The sequence below is a fragment of the Arvicanthis niloticus genome, chromosome 4 (genome assembly GCF_011762505.2).
Source record: "Arvicanthis niloticus isolate mArvNil1 chromosome 4, mArvNil1.pat.X, whole genome shotgun sequence".
Lineage (NCBI taxonomy): Eukaryota > Metazoa > Chordata > Mammalia > Rodentia > Muridae > Arvicanthis > Arvicanthis niloticus.
The window spans coordinates 21,674,785-21,699,913 of NC_047661.1; the positions used below are offsets into that span (position 1 = coordinate 21,674,785).

Consider the following 25,129-nt stretch of genomic DNA (forward strand, 5'->3'; position numbering starts at 1 on the left):
CCAGTTTGACAAGGTTCTAGTATACAAAGAACTCAAATTTTACAATAAGAAAACAGTCAAGTTTGAAATGGGCCAAAGGTCTAAAGCTACACTGCAGCAAGGAAGATAAGCAGATGTCAGGTAAGCGCGTGGGGTGATGCCCGGCGTCCTATGCTGCCAGGGGCTGCAGAGTAAAACAGTGACACACTTCTGCACAACCTGCTTAACTCTCAGGAATAGAAAACACTGGGGGCTGCTGAGGCGGCTCATTAGTCCAAGGCACGTTCCGCCAAGTCTGAGGAACCGAGTTCAATCCCTACGACCCACACGGCAGAAGGAGAGAACTGACTCCTACATGTTGTGCTTTGGTGTAGTGAGCCACTGTTTCAGTGGCTACACATGTGCATTTTCCAAGATGGCGCTGGTCTCATGTTTCCCCAGCAGTAAACAATCTGCGCAGCTGCTAGGCAGAAAGAGCGCCAAGTCACTGGCCTATCCCGAGGCGTAATATTGGGTGGTGAGCGAACAGCCATTCAGAAGTGAATACGTCACTCTAGGGTGTATTTAAGGGAGCCTCTTCCGGTTTCTTCCGTCTTTCCGCTTTATCGTGTGGAGTAATAAAAGGTCCTCGTCGCAGTACACCCGATTACCACCTCCCTATCCTTATTCGCAGGCGAAAAGGGATTTTGGGGGCGCTCGTTTCACTTTGGCTTCCACGTGTCCTGTGGCATGCACCCCTCCACCTTTCCTACACAATAAATCAATAAATATCAGAATATATACAGAAAGTCCCAGTGACGGTGGATACTGGTGAAGATGTCCCCCAGCAGAGTGATTGGAATTCATGATGGAAAGGCCAGACAGCCGTTTTACAAAACTAAAGCTAGTCTGACCATGCCCTCCCACAGTCTTGTGTCATGGTGTTTACCCACCATGTATTTTGTCCACACAGTAACTTGTATGGAAAAGTTCATAGTTGAGAAACTTGAAAGGAAGCAAGACGTCCTTCGGCAGGTGAAAGAACCAATGTTGTATCGCCAGACACTGAAAGCCCTGTCAGAGGTCAGCGGGTGAATGAACCAACGTTGTATCACCAGACACTGAATGACCGGTCAGAGGTCAAAAGCAATGAACCCTTGGTCATGTAGGAGAGGGAAGAAGCTTAAACACACATTGATGAATGAAAGAAGACATCTGAGAAAGGCTGCAGCCCTTGACTGCATGACTCTCTGAAGGGAGAAGCTGGAGACAGTAAACAGATTTGTGGTTGCCTGGGACTTTCAGAAGAGAGGAAGAGATAAAGAGATGGAACACTGAACTTAGGGCAGTGAAACCCACTTATGAGTAATGGGATATATGTCACATCAGCTTGTTAAAACAGAACTACAGAGTGAATCTTAATGTAACCCGCGCAGACACCAGTTAACATCAAGGTGACAATGCCGGCAAAGCAATGGTCGCCCAGCAATGATCTCCAGAGTGTCTGCCCACAGAGGTTTCAGACTTACATCCACACAAAATGTGACACACTAATACAGGGTCTTAAGAATGATAGAGGAGACTGCGTCACTCAGGGAAGGGGGTCCATTTTAAAACTCTATTTTCACCAGACAGTGGTGGCTCACGCCTTTAATCCCAGCACTTGGGAGGCAGAGGCAGTTGGATTTCTGAGTTTGAGGCCAGCCTGGTCTACAAAGTGAGTTCCAGGACAGCCAGGGCTATACAGAGAAACCCTATCTTGAAAAAACAAACAAACAAAAACCCTCTCTATTTTCTACTTAATTTTTTTTTTCAGTAATCCTAAAATTGTTCTCTCAGACTTTGGGAACTGTTTAAAGAATAAATTAAGCCAGGTCATGGTAGCACATGCCTTTAATCCTGGCACTCTGGAGGCAGAGGCAGGTGGACCTCTTTGAGTTCGAGGTCAGCATGGTCTACAGAGTGAGTTTCAGAACAGCCAAGGCTACACAGAGAAATTCTGTCTCAAAAAAACTAGATAGATAGATAGATAGATAGATAGATAGATAGATAGATTAAACTTTAAACTGAGAGAAAATTTTGCTTCCTTTACTTTTAGAAAATTTTAAATTTTAAAAAGTGTATACTACAAAGTGTTATGGAACACATGTACCCAGAAGTGCCACAAGGAATGGCAAATGCCTAGACAACTACACGTGCATTAAGAAAGCAATAGTTGAGCAGATGATTCTTTTACATGGGATACTACAAAATCTTTAGAAAGAGGCAGCCACATGTGTACAATATAAGGGAGCCCCATGAGAAAGGAACTGTTGTCTTTTTTGCTTATGAATCAAGCCTAAGTAACTAAAATTATGCCTAGGTCTCCAGTAAATATTAACAAATGAATATGAAATATTTGATGCATTTTAAAACAAAGTACAAAATACGTATATATTTGCCATTTAGATTTTAAAATGTAAGTATGTGCACTAATATACAGACATGTATTTCACATCTAAAAGGGTACATAACAATTTGGTGGTCATGCAGGGTGTGGTGGCTCATGCCTATAATCCCAGCACTCAAGAAGCTAAGGCAGGATCCTGAAGCAGGAGGATTACTTTGAGTATAGGCTAAGACTAAAACCACATGTTAAAAAAAAAAAAAAAAAAACATACAACAAAGCAAAGCAAACTGCTGCCACCACCAACAGCAACAGAACCTGGCAACTACGGTGAAGAAATTTGATGGGAGGTAGGAAAGGGAGAAAGAGTTGATCTTACTGTGTTCCTACTTATAAGTAGAACTCTCTGATGGGTGGAAAGTATCAGTAAAGACCAATGAAGAACTGAAGAACGCTGTGACAGAGAATCAGGAAGCTGAGGCAAGAATCCAGAGAAGTTATCAATGCTCAAACTAGAAACATATTTAATGCTAATGACAGCAAAGCCTCACTCAGTAGGATCATGCTGACAGACAAAAAGATCCTCACAATGCAGAGTTGGCATAGTTAGTGAGGTGGACACTCTTGCTCTGGTCATTGAAACATAAAAACATATATTCTTCCTGGACACCATTCAATCCTTAAACACTTCTATATACAGTACGTTAAGATACTACCTGTATCTATAACCCAGCCTGCCCCCATGTCAGCAAACAAAGACTGAGACTATACAAAGATTCGAAACAGTGTAGATGGCGTGGACACGGGGAACTATACTCATCAACAGACTGAGTAGAGAAAGTTTATGTGTAGACACAGTGAAACACAATGCGGAGCTTCATCCCTGAGCTCTGACTTCAGGATTGGAAGCTGCTTGCCCCACCTGTACCAACAGTAAAGGGATGCTTTTTGTTTGCCATGACTGACATGACATGGAGGCACTCTTCTTGAGCAAGAAACACACCAGATCAGGACTCAGATTTAAATGAAGGAAGCCTAGTCTCCATTGAAGTTTTCTTACCGATTTCAATTCAAAGTACTCAGGCTTCCTAGTGTGTACTGTCAGCCTTTGACTAGGAGTTCATATTAGTAATTCCATTCATGCTATTTATGGTAAATGATAAGACATACTATGTGACTAAGACATTGGCATTTGGAGGGGCCCATGGAACATTCACACATTGAGTGCCGATGAAAGAGGCCTGGCGAGACAGTGGGAAAGTGAAGTGTGTTCAATCAATGGAGGAGGAGCGGGGGAGGGAAAAAGAAGAGAGGAAGAATGAGAAAAGCTTTCTTTAGGAAAGCTGATATATTTATACAAAAAGGGGAAAACATTCTTTACTTCCCACCATGTTCAAACCTCAATTCAAAATGACTAATAGACTTGGTAAAAGTTAAAACTACACTTCTAGTGTAGAAGAAAGCAGAGCAGAGTCTTTTTAGGTAAACAAGGTGAGGGCAGGGTAGGCAAATGTCTCCTAAAGAGGACACAGAACGCAATGAACAAAATGTGGCTAAATTAAAAACTTCAAAATTGCCAGGCAGTGGTGGCGCACGCCTTTAATCCCAGCACTTGGGAGGCAGAGGCAAGCAGATTTCTGAGTTCGAGGCCAGCCTGGTCTACAGAGTGAGTTCCAGGACAGCCAAGGCTATACAGAGAAACCCTGTCTCGAAAAAAACAAACAAACAAACAAACAAACAAACAAAAAACAAAAAAAAAAATCTTCAAAATTAGTAACATACCTTTAAAAATCTCTCCAATTAAATCCATAGATGAACCACAGGTGGCAGAATATGTGTCTGTGAAAGGAACATGTCTGGGACAGTTAATAATTTCTATAATTCAATATAATAGCCCAAACAGAGACATTAGAGACAACATATGTTACTCAAACTTTGACTGTAACAGAAGACTCATTTAATGTTTTTGAAATATAGCACTCGTTGGCATGTAGATATGTCCGCTAAAATGGAAATCTGATATAAAAATCAATATCACTTTCCATTTATTAATCATATCCTAATCAATACAACAAAATTTGGCTAATAAGTTACTAAAAAATACAAACATACACACACACACACAAAACATGAATCACATATAATTGTTATTTTTTATTTCACAACCTTAAAAAATAGAAACCATTAGGTATTTTGAAAAACATACACAATAGTCATTTGGGATTCACAATATTAAAAAGGAAACTGAAATGGAATAAACTGTGTAAGACCCTGGTCAGGAACAGGGGCTGGGAACACAGAGATGTGGTGAATCAACACTGCCATTTTTTTCCGTGAACAATTATCACTAAAACCTATCCCGTTTGGTACGAGAGAACATGCAGTAGATAGATGATAACACTCTCAATGTAGGGCTAACATACTGACTTTATTTGTCTTCAAGGAGAAAAGCTGGAAGCACGAAAAACAACAAAGACCATGGCCGTGGGATGTGGAGTCCATGGCTAGCAGCCACCTCCCCACTTTGATTGTAAAACACACAAAGAAAATGGTGTGAACCGTATATACAACAGCCACCAGCCCCTCGTGGTTGTCTTGGGTGAAATTAAATACAATTTAACCCCCGTTAGCCATATTTCAGTGTTTACTAGACACATGTGACTAGTAGTTGCCGTATTGGGCACCACAGATATAGAACAGTTTCATATCACAGAAAGTTCTTTTGCACAGCTCTGGGTGTGGGAAGTGTTTCTTCTCCCTCAGCTTGGCCAGTACGTAGGCTGTGAGTAGAAGCAGCTTGAGAGGCGATCTCCCAGGATATTCCTGGATTGAGGGTGGCATCGCAGAAAAGAAGAGAGGTAGCCTTTCCTTGTGTATGGAAGGGATGGCCTTTATAGGGATCAAATATAGAAATTAGCTAACACCCAAATTTAATTAACTGGAACATGACAGAGGGGACCAAAAAGGAGCAAAAGAAAACAACCTAAATTGATCCTATACCAAAGCTCCATAAAAAGATTATGAAGACCCCCTCAACCCCCAGACCCCTGACACACACAAATACGAAGACTTTCAGGCTACTTGCTTAGAAAATTCTGGTGCAGGGGAGTCAGCTGACCAGAGAGGAAGCCAGTCCTGACAAACATTTCTTGAGAACTAGGGAGACATCGTCACTCTGCTGTGACACATCACTCGGGGCTGTGAGGGAACCAGGAGTTCCATCTTTCTTGAACACTACTTTCTGCACAACTGTGCTTTGTAACTAGAGCATAGACTTCTGGTTGTCCACCCGAGATCCTTTGTCCTAATCTAGAGAGCTTGGATTTTGGTTGAAGGCAACAGCATCTATATTGTTAAAAGACAGTAGCCCGTGACACAGTCCTGGCCACTGAGAAACTCTTTAGAAGGAAGTAGACTCAGGCTGGCAAGCTCTGTTTTCCTCCTCGCTTCCTCCTTCTTCTGGGGAGTGAGCCATGGAGACCATATAAGAACCTGAAAAACAAACACCACCTCATATAAAGTGTGACTTACACAAGACATAGCAAGACCCCCAATTTGTTCAAGTCCCTCTTTACTGGGGCATTTAATCTGGATCCTTATTTATTTATGAAAACAAAATAGCAAATGGATATTGGAAGAATCTGTGTAACTGATTCAAGCAAAAAAAAAAAAAAATCAAAACAAACAAGACCCCACTATATCAACAACTCAGTTCTTAACTTGCCCTTGTATGTAATACAGAAACCCAACTAATTCTAGTGATTTTAGAGTTTTAATCATGGATTGAGCATAAACAAGCACGTGTAGCTCAGACTAGCTCCAAAGCTGTTTTGAATATACAGAGCTCTGCAGATTCTTCCTATGTCTGCATTAGTATCATTAGAATTCTAAATCTCTAGATTGTATGGTTTAGAGGGGAAAAACCTCACTTCCTACTCTCTTTAAATGGCTTAACCATTCACAATGTTCAAAATTCTCACCGTTTATAATTGAATTCTAGTGTACTTAGTCTGAAACTAGGCAAAATTGGGAACATCAGAATGTCACATTAAAAATAGGGTGTTGCGCGTTTTTTTGCATACCTTATTCCAAGTTTCCAGATCTGCAGTGAACCAAAAACAAGCCCTTTTTCCTCAGAAGCCAGTATGGGGTACACTCTGGGCAAATCCCCCATGCTGTAGGGCTGCACCAGATGGCATCAGGCCTTCAGCTACACCTGTACCCTGTAACTGAAGTGTGGGCATAGAAACCTTTTTTTTTTTCTTTTTCTTTTTTTTTTTTCTTTTTCCCTTTTGGTTTTTTGAGACAGGGTTTCTCTGTGTAGCCCTGGCTGTCCTGGAACTCACTCTGTAGACAAGGCTGGCCTTGAACTCAGAAATCCGCCTGCCTCTGCCTCCCAAGTGCTGGGATTAAAGATGTCCGCCACCACTGCCCACACATAGGAACCTATTTTATCAGACATTTGAGATTTTGCAAATGAGAATGTGACATACTCTCATTCAACAGAATCATCTTCTCTAGTCAGAACTGTAGATTCATTATATTACAAGTTTGAAAATTATTGAATAATCGATTGTCCTAAAAAGAGGGGAAGTCATTTTAAACAGCTAAAATATATACCTAATTACTAAATAGCAACATCTAAAATAAAACACTAATAATACATTTTATCATTATGGCCCATTTCCTTATAATGTAGGAAATTTGCACTCTAACATTTGTGAGGTCTTTTTGTTGAAAATGGAACTATACTATTTTATAATAAAATTATATTTACAAAATGAGCAGTTATTTTAAATGTACCAAATGTTACTAACTTACCAAATGTTTTGGTGTCTAATTCATATTTACCTCATCTTTCAAAATATGGCCAGGCATGGTGGTACATCCTTACTAAGAGGATGAACCAGGGAGACGCTGAGTTCCAGGTCAGCCTGGGTGCCATAATGAGGCCCTATCTTGTTAATACACATATTAAAACTGACAGGGCTAACAGAACCAAGGCATGGTCACTGAATTGAGTAGTCAATACATAGAAGTGGTATTGTGGATGTCAACTAATTAGATCTAGTTCAAACGTAAGATTTTAAACCAAGCATGGAGGCACATTACTGTAATACCAGAATGCAGAATGCGGGGGGGGGGGGGGGGGGGGGGGATCAATCTTGTGCTGTGTCTTGGAAAATGGTAGTGGGATAAAAGAATTAGAAAAGACATTTCTTCTACAGATGTCAAATTTTCAAAGGCAGAATTACTAACTAAAGAGCAGGCAGAAGATGTCAACAACCCATTTTACAGATGTGAGGAATCCTAACTCCTGTAGTTTAGATATAAGTTCCAGATAGATGCCAGTTGAGAATATACATCCTTGGGTGGGTCTTAGTGGCTCATGGGCAGGGCTATGTAAATAAGAACTTAGTAGTTAAACAAATTAGTTAGTGTGGTGGTAATAAAATGGTCTTGAGCCCCAAATGGAAAGGCAGCCAGTCCTTTATTAGTAACTTGTCTATTAAACTGCAGTTCACCTAGTACTGAGATGCCCAAGTTTTCTGTTCTCTCCAGTCAGTGAAGAGTTGGGGCAGATTACTCTCCTGGACCGAAGGAATACCAGGATGATAAAAAGATCACAAAGTCAAGAAGCCACGCTGGTGGTTAAATAGTTTATATTTTGATTACTTATCAAGCATGAAATCATTATTTTCTGTCCTTATAAACAACCATAATTGCTCATTAGTCACTCCCACGGTTATCACCCACATTCATGTTAACCTGCAGGCCTGTAACAAAACATCACCGCAGAGATATCAGCTAATTAGAGGATTATTGTGCAAATCACAATGCATATTCATGTCTTCTAAGTTTGGAATTCAGACTGGAAATCAAAAGCAAGCCTTACTATAGCTCTGATAAAGACATGATAAGGTGGGGGGTGGGGAGAGTGGAGAATTTATTCAAGACATAATAGCTAAAATAAACCATTGTCTTCATTTAAGACTGGCTTTATTGTGTTCAAATGAAATAGAATATGTAGGAAATCAACTTATTGTCTCAGGCCAAAATAATTTCTGATAGTTACTCACCAAAATGGGCCTGTTTTCCCTTTTGTTAAAACCAACAGTTCTCTGTGTTATCAGCCTAGGCAAAATTAATGTTAAGAGTCTTAACTCAAAAAAAAAAAAAAAAAAAAAAAAAGTCTTAACTCTTCAGTCTCTGTCTCTCTGTCTCCACCTCTCTGTCTGTCTCTGTCTCTGTCTCTCTCTCTGTGTGTGTGTGTGTGTGTGTGTGTGTGTGTATAAAATGAGTAGTTTTACATGTTGTAGTTTGTCCTATCCTGAGAAAATTATCTCCAAATCCTCCCTACTGAAAACAAATGCTATTCTCTACTATTTTCAAAAATGATGGGAGGGGGTGGCTATTAAATTTTACAAATGTTCCTGGCTTCTCTTTCTAATTCCCACAAACCCCAGTCTCCTCGTTGGTTTTTGCAAAGGTTCTGAAATCACCTTGGCTTCTAGATTCTCGGGGAAGCTCTCCACTTCAGAGCAGGAGAAAACCCTTACCTTCCTGGTATGTGTTTCTTGCATCCAGACCCCTCTCTTTGCTAGACCCTGGATCTTGAGACAGTCAGCCATAGTGAGGGGCCCCAACATACCTTTTGCAAGATTTCCTCCACTCCACAGCTTGGCGGGGGTGGGGGTGATGGTGGGGGGTTCCTAGGCTGTGATAGGAGTTTCCGTCCTAGGTGCCATTGGTCAAGGGCACCAGCCTGGGTCCAGATGACATAGATCTAGGAAAAGCAATCGGATCTGATGGACGAAATGATCTCTCAGACTAACACTGTCCCACCTTGCACAGGTGAGTTTTACTCCTGAAAGTCAGTCTTTTCCAAACGGTCTGATGTACTAACCACAAACAGGCCTCTCCTCTCACACCAGCTTTCTTTCCGCTCTTCCTACGCTATGCAAAGTAGCCCCTTTTGTCGGTCCTCCATGCCATCATCCAAAGGTCATTTTCCAGCGAATCATTCTTATACTCGCCCTCTGTTGTCTTAAAGTCTAAGCCCACCTTTGACAAACCTCAGGCTAGACTAGGAATAGCAATCAAAAATAGGAAGAAACCCCCTACCCCCAAGAGGCCACTGAATCATTTCCCTCGGGCACCACCATAGAAATGCTCCTCAAAGCTCGCACTCTTCAGTATTTAGATAGTTTTGTTGTAAGTGGCTGAACCGAGTTGACTGAATAATAAGAGTTTTCCCCCTTTAGATACAAGTGAAGTTGGTCTGGGAAGAAGAATTCTCAGGTGTGCACGCCATTCTCAGCCCCAAAGCTGTCCTCTCGAGTCTCCTCTCAGGAATCAGGCTTACTCTAGAAGAACTCGGTCCGGGACTAGACTCCTGTCCCCGCGGTCCCCTGCACTGTAGTGGGTCCAGAGATCCGGGAGGAACAGAGAGTGCGTCCCCTTACCGCTGCTCTAGAAGGGTGTACCTGAATCCCCGTGGAGCTGAGACCCCCACCAGCCGGGTCACACTGCTTGTTCGTTATTGAAACCCCAGGGCTCCCGGTGCAGCGACAGGCGCCCGGGCTGCAGCGTCCCGGCCGTATTGGCCACCGAGTTCTTCAGCTGCTTGATGACCACGAAGAGCAGGAGGAACAGGAGGAAGAGCAGGAAGAAGAAGAGCGCCAGGTAGAGCAGCAGATTCAGCTTCCACTCCATGCTGGGCGCCGCCCGGGCGGTGCGCGCTGCCTTTCGCTTGGAAAGGCTCTGCACACTCGCCCCCGGGTTTCCAGCTCTGCTGCGGTCCGCCCGGCCTCCGCGGCTCCCCAGGAGCGCCGGGACCCGGGACCAGATCTGCAAGCGCCGCGGATCTTCTGTGTGGGGATGCGAGCTAGCTTCTCCAGAGCTAACTTCAGCGGGTGGAGATGAGGAGGAACGACCCAGAGTCCGCTGGTGTCTACAGCTAGCTGGCTGCAGGTGTCTTTAAGACTCCCAGTGGGAACAGACAGTGGAACCTCTGTCCCCTCCCATCGTAATTAAGGTTCTTCGTAATTTGCGCCACTTGCACGTTTCCAAAAGAGACACCGAAAAATAAAAGGTGCCTGAAGGTGCCGTCTGAAGGGATGGGAGATGCTCCTTGCTGTGAGGTAGACTACGGATGCATCCATAGTTCCACTTCAAACTGCCTTGCCTGTTAGAATTGCAAAGGGCATGCCTTGACAGAGTGCTTGCCCCACCCCTCTCTTTGCTATATAGGTCCTTACAAAGCACTAACAGCAAAAGACATCTCCAATGTGATATTTACAAAGGGTTTCTGATGTTGACTTGAAATTCAATTTGTGTGTGTGTGTGTGTGTGTGTGTGTGTGTGTGTGTGTGTGTGTGTGTGAAGAGAGAAACATGAAGTCTTCCAGGTGCTTTGTGAGACACCCCCCCCCCCCCAACAGCTCTGTATTTGAAATTACCCATACCTCGGTGGTGAAGCTCTGAGAGAAACGAAGTTGTTTGTTATTGAGTATGCTAGTCAGTTTTCATCTGTGTGACAAAAGGCATGAGAGAAATCAGCCTTAAGGAGGGCGGGGTGACTGGGGGTCGTCATTGAAGGAGTTTGGGTCCGGGTTTGCTGGTCCCACTGTGTTTAGACGTCTTGTACTGGCCAAGAAGCCCAGAACAGGCTGCTGGGTTCATGCAGCCAAGAAGATAGCGGAAGTGGAAGGAAGAACAGGTGTTCTTCAAAGCCACACCCTCAGTGGTTTAGTGCCTCCAATCACGCCCCACTCTCTGAGGGCCCATTCTAGCTTGAATTTCGTTCATCCATCGATGAAGTTTGCGTCCTCATGGTTCAGCCACCTCTCAATTGCCACTTCCAGATGGGGGCCACACCCTTGGCACCTACAATTTTTTTTTTCCCAGTCAGGGTTTCTCTGTGTAGCCCTGGCTGTCCTGGAACTCACTCTGTAGACCAGGCTGGCCTGGAACTCAGAAATCTGCCTGCCTCTGCCTCCCAAGTGCTGGGATTAAAGGCGTGCACCACCACTGCCCGGCGGCACCTGCAATTTTTGAAGGACACCTCATGCCCAAATCATAACACTGTTACCCCATAACTAGTTACCCCAAACTCAGTGGCTAAAACCACCAAGAATGTTGCTGATTTCTCCAAGTGTTTGTGAGTCAAGAATAATTTGAAACTACTTTCAGTCAGGTGTGGTGACACACACCACACAATCCCAGCACTTGGGGGCTGGGGCAGGAGGCTCATTAGTTTGAGGTTAGCTGGGACTACAAAGCAAGTTGTACGACAAGTTAACCCTAAGCATCCACGCCCCCCCCCGTGTGTGTGTGTGTGTGTGTGTGTGTGTGTGTGTGTGTGTGTGTGTGTGTGTGTGATAAAATCAGGGTGATTCTAGTTTGGGAACTCTCAGATGCTGTGTTGTTTGAGGACTGCTCTGCAGCCCAGGTTCCTCAGCTGTGAGGGCAAATACCTCTCAGCGGGAGTAATGCTGGTTAATGGTGGGAAGCCTCAGTCCCTTCAAAATGGCCTTCTCCATAGGCCTCCACGGGCACCGGCATCTGGCAAAACATATGAGGCAAAGGCTGTAGGGCCTGTGCCCACTAGCTGCAGATGTCAGGAGCCATCACTTCTGCAAAGCCCTAATGGTTAAACAGCTCATATGCTTAAGATCTGGGGACATGAACTCCAGAGAAAAGCTTCCTGGAGACCTTTAAGTCTGGCTGTCACTAAAGTTTACCTAAGCTACTTCCCAGACCTTCAATTTTATTTCATTATGTGTAAAGATTCGAGAGCTGCCAAGACTGAGATTGCGGGATGAGGCATGACAAACATATCCCAGATTATGTAATGGCCTGAGCACAGTAAGTGCTCACACTAAGTGACATCATTTCAGTGATGTCAGAAGTCATATAGACAGGATGGTGGGAGTAAACTGAAAGGCTCAGGACTCAGTTGTAGTCTCAGCTCTACCTGGCAATGGTTACAGCTTCCCAGTCTCTCTGTTCCCTTTGCCTAGCTTTCCCTTGGATTTGCTATGAGGGTCAAAATGATTGGGGTGTTAACAATTCATTTTTCTATATGTATGTCATGCACCGATATTCTATTTATAGTATCTCCAACATTACAGGCTACTGTTAAATTTTTATAAGTTTTTGCTGTGGGCTGGAAAGATGGCTCAGCTGTTAAAGGCTAGGCTCACAAGTCTTTGCTGTAAGCATCTTACTGGCACAAAGTCAGTCTACAGATAAGTACGTAGGTAGGTAGATGTAATGCGCCACTATCTCTCTCTCTTCTCACTCTCTCTCTCTGCCTCTTTCTCTATTTCTCCGTCTCTTCCTTTGTCTTTCTCTTTCTCTATACATGCACTATATATGCACTATATATAAGTATATACACTATATGGAATATAGAGATACAGAGGCATAGAGATATAGGTCTACTTTGTAAGACAGGGCTATCTATGTTGGAGCTGGCTCCTAGAAATTATTATTAAATATTTCAAGAAAATTGCTAAAATACAGCTATTATTAGAACTTACATCATATAAATTAATAATGCTAACAACAAATGACTACGTACTCAAGCCTCATCCTCCCATTGATTTTTCTATGCATCTCCGTTATTAATGGACTTGGGATGTGTCTGTTGCTGCTGTCAGATGGGTGTGCTACATACTCTCGCTCGATTCTTCCTATCCATGCTTGCTCGGGGAAGGTACTGTCTTTGTCAGGATTTCTGCTGTCATGAAACACTGTGACCAAAAGCAACTTGGGGGAGAAAGGGTTTATTTGGTTTAGACTCCCATGTCACTGTTCATCATTGAAGGAAGTCAGAACAGACTCAAACAAGGCAGATAGTTTGCCCCCAGAAAATGGGCCAACCAGAACCAGTGCCAATTGCTAGTGTTATCTGATGATCCACTATCACAAGGCTGCTGAGTAGAAGCTAAATTCTTATCCACATTTAAGAGTTCTGACTTTCCAGAATCCCAGAGCTGGAAGCACCACATGTTCCTCTGGGTAGATTTCTCTGTTTTATGTAATCCTGGCAAGAGAACAAATCCCTAAGCTAAGTTTCCGTTTCCTCATCCTATTATGGAAACCTGGGTATCAGATATAGTTTCTATCCTACTCTGACACAATGCAGAGAGACGGGCATGAAGCATCATCATTCCAGAAACATGACTAAACATCCTCTATGCCAGACTCACACTTGGGAAAGGACAGACTGGAGGTGATGATTGGGGTGGTCCATATGTCTATACTTTGGTGTTCTGAGATCCTGAACAATCTCAGGATCAGGACCTGGTTCCTGCTATCCATCTCCACAGCAGCCTGACTCCTGACCTTTCCCAAACAGGGACCGCTGCCTTGTTTCCACTCTGTAAGTTGCCACTGGTACTCCAGGGGTTCTCCTCCTGCAGCTAGGTAAGATGGCTAAAGACAGCTCGAAGATAAGCATTCTGACTGACTAGAAAAATATTGCTCACACACTGCACCCAAGATAAGGACCATAGTCAACAAGGTGTTTGAAAAAAAAAAAAAATCACATGCCAGCTAGATACCTACTGGCTTCAAGGATAAAACTGAAGCACAGAAAGGTTCCATGACCTGATTACTTACCTGCTGTGTGTCCTTGGATACATTTAATCTCTTTAGATTCGAGTTGACCTTCTAGCACCTTCTGTAGGGCTGCATTAGTAGATAGATATTGCTTAAATTTGGTTTTATCATGAAATGTCTTATTTTCTTCATCTGCTGTGATTGAATGTTTTGATGGGTATAGTACTCAGGGCTAGCATCTGTGGTCTCTAAGGATCTGTAGAAACTCAGGTCCTTCTGGCTTTCAGCATTTCCATTGAGAAGTCAGGTGTAATTCTAATAAATCTGGCTTTCTATGTTACTTGGTCTTTTCCCCCTTGCAGCTTATAATAGCCATTCTTTGTTCTGTATGTCTAGTGTTTTGATTATTATGTGCCAAGGAGAATTTTTCTTTTCTTTTTTTTTTTTTAGTCCAGTCTATTTGGTGTTCTGTGTGCTTCTTGAACTTTTGTAGGCATCTCCTTAAGGTTAGGGAAGTTTTCCTTTATGATTTTGATGGAAACATTTTCTGTGCTTTTCACCTGTGTTTTTCTCCTTCCTCTATTCCTTTTATTCTTACATTTGGTTTTTTCTTTCCCTTTTTAAAAGTTTATTTATTTTTATTTTATGTGTGTTGGGTTTTGTCTGCAAGTATGTTCGTGAGGATGTCAGATCTTGGAGTTACAGACAGTTGTAGCTGCCATGTGAAAGAGCAGCCAGTGCCCCCATCAGATGAGCCATCACCTCTCCAGCCCCAACTTGCTTTTTTTTCAGTGTCTCAGATTTCCTAGATGTTTTGTGCCTGAATATCTTTACATTTTACATCTCTTTAACAAGTTACCCCTTTCTTCCCTTGTCTTCAACATCTGAGAGCTTTTCTTTTCGTGCCTTCTAATCAGTTGGTGAGGCTGACCTCTGAGGTTTTTCTATTCTTTTGTTTGTTTTTTAACTTCTTAGTTTTTTTTTTTTTTAATTTCAAGCTTTACTTCAGTTTGACTTTTCTTTAGTGATTCTGTTTCTACCTTTGTGTCTTAAAATGTTCTCATTATTTCATTCAGTTTATGTTTTCATGGTCTTGATTAAAGCATCTCTTCATTTCTTCCTTAAGGTCCTTGAACATATTTATTTATCATTGCTATTTTGACATCCTTGTCTTGAGCTTTAGCTAAATTGCCTTTCTCAAGGCCTATTGTAATGGGGTGGCTGGGTTCTTAAGGAGACATATTGTCTTGGCTGCTTACATTTCTGTTTTTGCGCTGGGATCTAGGAATCCGGAGTGTTTGCAGTGTTTCTCCGTATAAATATCTGGTCTTGTCTTTGTTGGGTAGGTGCTTTATTCTTTGGTTGATGTTGCCTACTCTGAAACCCAGGCAAGTGTGGTGGCTGTGGGGTCCCTGGAACAGTGTGCTTATGCTGCACAGAAAGTGACACAAAGGAATGGAGCTGAGGAATGGCTGAGAGGGCAGAGGGAGAGAGCTGGGGGTGGGGGTGGAGGACTGGGGTATCCATGAAGAGGAGAGACCAGAATGGAGGGCAGGAAGGATAGTGAAAATTGCTTACTTTCATTCCAGTCCAGTGTGGCCACTGGGGGTCCCTGGGAGGAAGTGCATCTTCAGATCAGTAGCTGACTCAAAGGAGTGAAGGTGAGCTGGAGGGCAGACTGAAGTAGGTTGGTAGGAAAGAGCTAAGGGGACCCTGGGTCTGCACCAAGAGCTGGAGTCCGAAGGGGGAGGTAGGGTAGGAGGAGCTGCTCCTGGAGGCAGGGTGCACTAGAACAAGTGAGAAGCCTGGCAAGATCAGGATGAAAGGGCAGGGGACCCTTTCCTGGAAATCTTGAAGGTTGAGGTGGATGTGGTGGAGCACACTTGTGATCCCAGAATTTGAGAGGGGACAGGAGGCTCAGTAATCTGAAGGCAGCTAGGTTGAGTGAAACCCTGTCTCAGGAAAAAAAAAAAAAAATCTCAAAGGTCAAAACTTCAAGTGAACCGGTATCAGTCTGAAGAATGGACTGGGAAGAGGCTGAAGGTTTTATGTTGCCTGGCTCAGATTCACCTCAGTATTCCTAAACGTAACTATTTAAGATCAGACATTAATCTCAGTAACTTAAAAAATTATAAATATTAATAAATATTTAATCCACTCTCAATAGAATTTGCACTTAAACTAACTTTGTTACCACAAGAATAGCATTTAATGTACCCCACGTTCCCAGGCACTTTATATCATATAAGGCCATCTGAATGGGTTCCAAGATTTAGATAGCTCAAGGGAACAAATCTTTCTCTTCCTAGGTATGCATGTTAGTGGAAATCCATGAAAAGAATGCCTAAGGTGTTTTCAGAGGTAGAGAAGCTCACTACAGATGAAAAGCTATATACATTCCTCAGCTAAAATGAGCCCTTATAATGCACAGGTAGGAATGCTGAAATCCATGCCAGCAACCCACAAAGCGGATGGTGCACACACTGCCACCACCCCACCCCCCACCCCCACCTTCATCAGGATTTGTGCGATTTCAAGCCTTTTGTTTCCTCCCACAGGAATGCTGCTCCAGATCCCAAGGTCTGGCCTATGACATCTGTGGTGCTTCATTAACAGCTATTTGGTGTCCTGACTCCTCCCTAACCTCCCTTTAAGCATGGAGAGTATCCCATGTCATAACCAGCACAAGACATTTTCAGAAAGAGCTAAGAGCCCACAAGAGCTGACTTGTCTTGTTGTTGTGCTTCAGAACTCCAAGGGCACAGGAATAGAATATGGTCATTTTTTTTAGTTCCTAAGTTTACCTGTTGGGGCTGCTACAGGATGGAGGCGGCTTTGTAGTGAGGAGGGGTGGGGCAGGGGCAAGGGGCAGGAGGTGGAGGAGCAGGAGGCTTCCAGAACCTTCATAAAGCTGGCTCAGTTTGATCTGAAATGAACACGAGAAACAAAAGAAACATTCTGCTCCGTGCTTTGATCTTGAGAGATGGTTTGACAATGATTGACAGGTCTGGATTTTTCTACACATTTTCCTAGGTGCCGTGGGCCATGAAAACTGAGTTAGGTATAGATAGCTCTGATTAGATAAGGTAGCTTTCAAAGCTCTTCATTATGTCCTGGGGTGGAATCCATACTCTGTAGATGTCTCAGGCCCCAGGACATGTTTCTTAGGCAGTAAGCATCCCGTCATTGTGACCAGTGATATCTCAGAAGTATTATGCTATGCTGTCCACAACATTGTGATATACACACTTTCCTTGCCTTTGGTTCATTCACCAATACAGCACTATGTCCATTTTTAAGGGATTCAAACTGGAGTCTCTTGAAACTGTCCTTATTCACGGTTGTTATATGCAAGATGAGGGTTGGAAAAGCTGAGACTTACCCACATGTGTGGGAGGGCAGAAAGGTGAGTCACTCTACTTGCAGATGTTGTATAAAGTTAGCCAACCAACAGCTGTCACATCACCCAACAGCAGTATCCATTCTGCAGGCCTTTTCTTCTCCCACCCCATTCCATGGGAATAGTTGAGGTGGTTATGCAATGCTTTTACCATGAGATCCTCTTCAGGAGATAAGACTTCTGAGATGAGCTACTTGTGACGGTCTCATGTAACCATCTAGGGATGTCAATGAGCAGGTCGAGAGAAGGGAAGACAGGAAAGAAGCAGGGACACCTGGGAAGAGATTCTGTAAGGGTCTGTCTTCGGGTTACTATTGCTGTGATTAAAAAAAATCAAGTTCTGAGGAAGGAGTTTATTTGGCTTATATTTACATCATTGAAAGAAGTCAGAGGGCTGGGGAGATGGTTCAGTGGTTAAGAGCACTGACTGCTCTTCCAGAGGACCCGGGTTCAATTCCCAGCACCCACATGGCAGCTCACAACTGTCGGTAACTCTTGTTCCAGGAGATCCAACACCCTTACATAGACATGCATGTAGTCAAAACACCAATGCACATAAAATAAAAATAAATATTAACAAAAGAGAAAGAAGTCAGGACAGGAATTCATGCAGGGCAGGAACCTAGAGGCAAGGAGCTGATGGGGAGGCCATGGAGGAGTGCTTCTTATTGGCTTGCTCATCATGGCTTACTCAGCCTACTTTCTTACAGAACCCAAGGCCACCAGCCTAGGGATAGCAAAATCCACAACAGACTGGGTCTTCCCATATCAACCACTAATTAACTGCCTATAGCCTCATCTTATGAAGACATTTCCCCAACTGAGGTTTTCTCTTCCCAGATGACTCAGATTGACATAAAACTAGGCAGCCCAGGGCTGTAAGATGATCCCAGAATTCATCACTTAGGATACTTCTGCAAAAACCAGTTTAGATTCTGTTCTTGGCTTGGAATGTCTTAAACACAGCAGATGATGTATCAAACCTATCCATTACTGAAGACACACGTAAAGTGGCAGAGTACAATCATGACCGAGCAGGATTTCTTTAAACTAGAGGCTTTCTGGTAAGTTAGCCAGGAATAATGGAGTCAATATGACTGTGGTTAACCTGAAGCTTGGATCAATACTGCCATGGAGCAAAAGAAAGAATCAGCATTCTTAAGCAACAAATCTTTGTTCCACCTAGTTTTATGCGCACAAGCACAGGTACATCACAGTTAAAATGGGCTACCCCGTGATGAAAATAAATTGAAGGGTAAAGGCCCTTCGTTTATAACCCACGGCCTCCTTGGTGAGTCACTAGCTTGCCAGATCTGGCTACTCTCACAGCCACAGCCTCAGCTCTCACATCTGGAGCTCCAAGCTGTTGCTCACACATCCACAGTGAACACTGAGACAGCCAGACTTGGATCCCAGCCCTGGCCCCCAACACTCTATCCTTTTCTATGCCACACAGTGCTGCGAGTTGCCCTGGTATTTCAAGTGCTGTTAACTTGGACAATCTACCCTGCCAGCTGGGCCTCCTGGACACTTTCAGTTACCACCAAGACCCAATGTTCTTAATCAGAATTCTGACTTTATTCAGGAGTCTCCCTCTTCCCTTATGGCATGGATAAAACTGTTTCAGAGAAGTGGGTCCTGAATGGTCTAAAAATGCACTCAGAGAATAGAATGATTTCTTATTTTTGGTCTACAAGAGAGCCTGTGGCCTACATTGACTTAATCTAATGGAAATATATGAGTAAGCCTTCCCAAAAGCTGAACAGCGCTGCTTCTGTGAGCATCATCTGTAGGCATACAGGCTGTTGAGTGGGGAGAGGTGCAAAACAGTGAAGTCTAGATACCATAAAATCACAACCCAGGGCTGGAGGCACAAAGGATTGATCAGTACTACAGAGCCCACTGTCACTGTGTTGGGAAAGCCACCAAAGTGCTGGAGGACTTGAATCCTTCTGCAAGAGCCAAGGGCCAGTTATCTGCCAAGGCACATCAGTATGGCAGTGTGGGGAAGAAATCTTGCGGGGGCGGGGGGGGGCCTCCTCATGAAGGAGTCTTCCCCGCAGGAAGAGGGAGTCTGGTGGTCTGGCATCAGGGTCCCGGGCGGGCTTCCCACGTTGCCAGTGGAGGGTCCCACATTGGTACAGCCGCTGCGGGCTGGCGGTGGGTGGCTCAAGTTTCCAAAGGCTGGGAACCTGGTGGTGGCAGATCAGGCGACATGTGGAGTCCGGTTTTCCAAAGCTTTTATTGTTAATGGCATGGTAAATGGATGTAGGTGGTATTCGCTCCCCCCCCCCCCAAAGGCCAGGGGATTATAGGGAGGGGAAAAAGGGGAGGGAATAACTTAATTAGTTACACCCCTGGCCTTAAGATAACTCATTAATATTTAAATCTCTGGAGGTGGAGACCTCTACCTGTGCTACGCTATTGAAGGTTGCAGGTTAAATGGAGCTACCTCGTCCAAGGCCCAACATGCCAGGAGGCAGGGAGGTTTCCTCCACAGCAGATGGTCCAGATATTCTACAGGAGGGAAGAGAGACAAGACATAGGAAGCCCAAGAGAGTTTCTGCCATGAAGGTTAATACGATTCTGCAATTCACACTTAAGGATTCTCAGTCTCCCCTTCCCTCTCCATCCTCCCTCTGTCCTCTCTTCCCTCCCTCTCTATCCTTTTTTCTTTCTCTCCTCTGTCTCCATATATAAGCAAATCAGAATGGCATCCAAGTTTCTGCTGGCAGTCAGCCTGCATCCTCCAGAAACAGCCGCAGGGTAAACTCACTTGATAAATGTGTGGCAAAGCAAACAGACAGAGCCTGCAGCCCTGGTGGCACTGTTGGGCTAGCAACAACCCAACCAGTCCCCGAGGCTTGCCTTTTTTTTTTTTTTTTTTTTTGTCCTATTTTGGACAAATCCACATTCTATCATTTTAAAATCTGGTATTTCTAAGAGTACTTTGCAGAAACCATAACTTTTCTTATCTGTCAAACAAGGCTAAACTATTTTAAAGACATCCAGTAGTTGAATTGTAACTTAGTGGAACAGTGTGTGAAGCAAGTAAAGAAAATATACACACAGCCCGTTGGGTGCTTTTCCTCTGGAGATCTCAACAAGTACAGTTTTGATTTTATTTATGCACACTCTGATCATATGTGCTGCCTTTAGATGAACAAATCTCAACCCCTAAACAAGATGTCCAGTTTCAGAGCTGTAATGGACTCTAACCTTTTTTTCATGTCCCACAAGTTCAAAAGCCATGGGTGATAAATTGGACAGTGAAGAGAGTGTCCTATTCTTTTCTTTATGACGCACAGAGCATGTGACCTAACGGCACTGACTACCAATGCGTCCTTGTGGGTTTCATTCCATCTGAAATCTGTTGGTTGGACTACACATAACTCTTACAGCAGTTACTCAGTAATGAAACGGAAACTTTGCGGTACTCAAAGGCAGTGCATGTTCCTTCTCTTCCGGCACCGTCTGTGCTCTTCATCATCAATCTCTCCATGGATTGTAGGGCTGAGCTGTGAACTTCATGATCCATCAAGAATTTCTCCGCCCACCCCAGCTGTACCACAGCCACCCCTCACAACTCATTGCCTAGCACATCCATACATCACCTGTCTCCCCCTTTTCTTCTGTATTTGTCAGCTGGAAGGGTTTCTGGAGGAGGAAACCAGCCAGACATCAGCTTCGTTTGCTGATACCGTGGTTACTTACCACGTAACGCCCCCACCCCCATCTGTTGAATTCCCTCGGAGGATTCTCAGGTATTGTAGAGAAAGTGGGTGGAAGCTTAATGTTAGAAGCTGACTCCCCATTTCCGGCTTCACTATTGATTTTAATATGAGTTAAATAATAACAGGGTCTCCAGTCTTCCTGTTGTTCAGCTTCCAAACTTGTTTCCTAAGTCTTGGTGTTAGCATTTTGTCTAAGCTCCGCCCCACAATTATCTGGCAAGAGCTAGGTGTGCCTGACTCACTATAAAAGGGGTTGCTCGCCCCCCTCCGCTCCCTCTTGCTCTTGCCTTCTTGTTTCCACTCTGTCCTCTTGCCCCTTCTCTCCCCATTCCCCCTCTCCACAGGCTGGACTCCTCTCCCTCTCCTCTTCTCTCCCCTCCCCTCTCCTCTCCTCTGCTCTCCTCTCCCTCTTCCTCTCTCCCTCCTCCTGCTCTCCCTCCCTCCCCTCCCCTCCCCTCCCCTCCCTCCACCTTTCTCTCTCCTTTCCCCCCTCTCTCTTACCCTCTCAACTCCCCTACCTATGCCCTGAATAAACTCTTAATCTGTACTATACCGTTGTGTGGCTCCTCCCTCAGAGGGAAGGGATGCCTCAGCACGGGCCCACAGAGGTACCCCCTTCCCCCATACCTGACTACACACCCACCAAATATATTCCCTCTCTCTTTATCTTTTTATAAGCACAACACTTGGGATTTCTATTTCTCAGGTAAAAGGAGATTTATGTTTCTATTGTGCAGACTGTTTTTCAAACCAACAGACCACAAATATCTCCTGAGAGCCAGGTCGACTTGATTTAAAAACCGAGGCTTTCTGAAAATGGCTGGCAATAATGATTTAAAAACTTGTAACGTGTGTTTACATAAATGCCGATCACTAACCTTCTGCTTCTATTAAGCTTTGTTTGCTTGCAAAGGTCATGAAAGACCTATATAAGATTCTCCCTGCTGCAGCTGGGGTCACTTGCTCAGTCCTGATGCTGAGGAGAGCAGGTGGCCTGGCTCAGTTAAAATCTTTGCTTCGCACTTTGTGGTCTCTGTGAGTGTTTGGATCTCAACTCTGACACTCCATAAGAGGCCAGCATTCTGAACAGTCTTTGCTGGCACAAGTCCTGAACTCTGGGCATGGTGGTAGCTTCTTTGTGTCTCTGTTCCCCTAAATTAGGGACATGCATACAATTATCTCCACATCCTTGGGTTCCAAGACTCAAATGGCTTACAATCTCTGCCCAAACCAGAGGTGGTGGAAGAGAGAGATTATCCTGGTGAATTGCTCCCCAGCTGCTATGATGATAGGCATGGTTTGGAACCCAAAGGGCCTTTTGTTCTGCAGAGTAATTTACTCTTGGAAGGACCTTGACCCACAGCAGAGACTTCTGCACTCTTAAGCCGGGACATCATTCCCTTTGCTTTTAACTAGTTGTTCAATGTAACGAGCTGTTTCTAACCAGCCACTTGACTGCAAACCAGGAAACAAGACTGAGCACAACAGGGCAGCTTCTCTAGGAAATCATCAAGGCCACAGGGGTACCTGCTTTGCTTTTAACTTTTCCGTGATGAAATGTCTCTCTCCTGCGTTTCGTTTTGTAGAAAACCTAGGCTTCAGCCTGAACTAGCTGCTGAGGTGTCAGATTCTCTTTGAAACTAAAAGAACTCTGCCCACAGAGGCTCCTAGCTGTTGACGGGGACCTCTTCAAGTTCCTTGATCAAGCCCAAAGCACCTCCTACTTGGAAAGGGTGTGAGAAAGACAGCAATGCTGATGAGATATAACTGCAGTGAACAGTGTTGCACGCTTGAGTTTTGTTGTTATTTGTTTGCAGTTGTATGTTTTATTTTCTGCCTTTTATTTTTCTCCCTTTTTAATACTTTGTAAAGTAAAACAATTATATGTTTTAAGTGAATTATTAATGCAGGCAATCTTTTTTTCTAGAGGGTTGCTAGTGGAAATATGAAGTTTGTTTAAATTTATTACTGTAAATACAACTTTGAGTACTTTATTTGTCACCCCAGAATATGAAGCATTTTCAAGAAGCATATAACATTAGACTCTGCTTCCCACCAGAATGTGGTGACTCCATGTCTGAGCACTGGAAGTCTTGGCTTTATTCCTAATAAGTTAGGGCTACAACTCTCTTTGCTCAGTTGTCCTGTCTACAAAACAGACAAGGCATAAGTCAATCTTTCCTCCTTTTAAGTCTCAGGTATTTACCAATAAAAGAAAGTTAACAAAGAAAAGTTTTATTTTGGGTCATGGCTTTGTTGAAAGCCTCACTAAGCACTGGCTGCCTCCCTGTTCTAACACAGTTATCCACCTCCAGAAAGCTTGGCTGTCCTGGACAAATAAGAGTTCCCTCCTTTCTCAGAGTTGCACAAATTGGGTCATGAAGCTAAACATCCATCCCTTCTGTGGGCCGAGCTTGAAAGAGTCCCATTGCATAGGCTCTTGGATCTGAGACTTCCTGGAAACTTGGCTTAGTGTTTCCCGTGTTATCTGTGCCATTTAGCAGTCATCATGATTATTCATGAAGATCGTAGTTTCTGCTGTTTCAATCAAATGTAGGTTAGTAGCACTTGTAACAGAAAGTCAGTACAATAGAAATTGTTTTGCAGCTATGCTCACTGGATATGATCTAATGAACTATGACAAAACTAACTAGTGAGAGATTTTCGGCATCAGTATATTGTGTTAGGATAAAACACTGAGGAGAAGTGAGAAGAGTAATGGCAGTTGAAACAAAAGAAAAAAATAGAAGTGCATTAATGTTTTCGAACAAATAATGATGGGCTTCAAACAGTGTGATATTTACCGAGAAAGGATAAAACCACTTAAAAAAAATTAACTGGTTGTAGTGATTTGCACCTATAGTATCAGGACTTGGGAGACTGAGGCAGGAAGGTTGCAGATTTGAGGATTTATGGGAGATTCTGCCTCCATAGCCCACTCTATTCATTGCTCTCATTCCTCAGCTCCCAAAATAAGATTCTCAGCCAACATGGGATCCTTGGTAGGATGAGGGTGCTCCTGTCTTCCTGCTTCAGTATGCTAGCACTTAGTGGATTGAGAGTGGGAGGTGGGAGACCAGGAAGTTGGAGGATGGGAGGGGCTCTCTCCGTTCTATTCTAAACCTTTTCAGCTTTAGATTAAAGTTTTCACCCTAAATGTATTTTCCTTGATGGTCACACCATTCCCATCTCCTCCAGGCAGTAGCCCAAGAGCCCCAGCCCGAGCCCCTTTGATACCTGGTTGAGGAAACCCTTGAGAGCTCCAAGGTATGTATCATCAGCATCCTCCATCTGCCGACAGCACTGTGCCCCCAACGTCCTGCTTTAAAGTCAAAGCTTCTCCTGCCTTTGAGGAAGTTGTTCCAACAGTTCAGAGCAGATTGCCCATGTAGTGGGCATAGTCCATGAGGCCCCAGGCAACACTCAGATCTGAAGCTGTGAAACAATGGGAAGGTAGCAGCTGTGTGGCAGAGCTGGAGGCCTGCAAAGAGCTGCTGCCATCTCCTTGTTATAAGATATAGATCAACCTCATGGTCCTGAGGGCCCTATTCTCCGGGGTTTCTTGTTACTGGGCAGTGGCTCACAGCAGCTAGTCTTGTCTTTCCTAGTGGACTCATGGACAGTACAGGGTTCCATCCTTGTCTCCAAAGAATTCCCTGCCATTGTACAGAACTGTTCCACTGAGTTCCTGAATGCTGGGGTCCTGCTGTCTTAAGGAAGCACACGGTGAGAAGGTCAGCCCTCTGGGCTGGGTCCCTGGTGTCCTCAGGAAAATGTGTGGTCTCTTCAGTTTTACACACCTCTCAAAAGTCCTTGAGAAACTTTAAAAATTTCCAATCAGCCATGGAGAGCACTTCCCAGTCTTGCAGAGGCTACATGCTTAGTAGACAATGCTGTGGCAAACCCTACCTCCCGCTCCCAACTGGCTTGGAGTCAGAGGAAGCTCTTCTTGGCTTCTTGGGAACTTGAGTGTCTCTATGCTCTGCCCATTCTTCTGCCTTCCCTGTCTATAGCGCACCCACTGCGGATCATGTCCTCCATCCCAAAGCCATCAACGATTGTGTCCCATCTCTAGGGGGCA

General features: G+C 44.0%; 1 protein-coding gene across 1 annotated transcript; it reads right to left on the reverse strand.

The window, feature by feature from the left end:
• Positions 1-4,487: 4,487 nt before the first annotated feature.
• Smim43 (small integral membrane protein 43) lies at positions 4,488-10,659 on the reverse strand. The gene is made up of 2 exons (XM_076932292.1): positions 8,997-10,659; positions 4,488-5,836 (listed from the first exon to the last, which is right to left on the reverse strand). Exon 1 carries the CDS (start codon positions 10,058-10,060, stop codon positions 9,869-9,871), a length of 192 nt encoding a protein of 63 aa, XP_076788407.1. The 5' UTR covers positions 10,061-10,659; the 3' UTR covers positions 4,488-5,836; positions 8,997-9,868.
• Between the last annotated feature and the right edge of the window lie 14,470 nt (positions 10,660-25,129).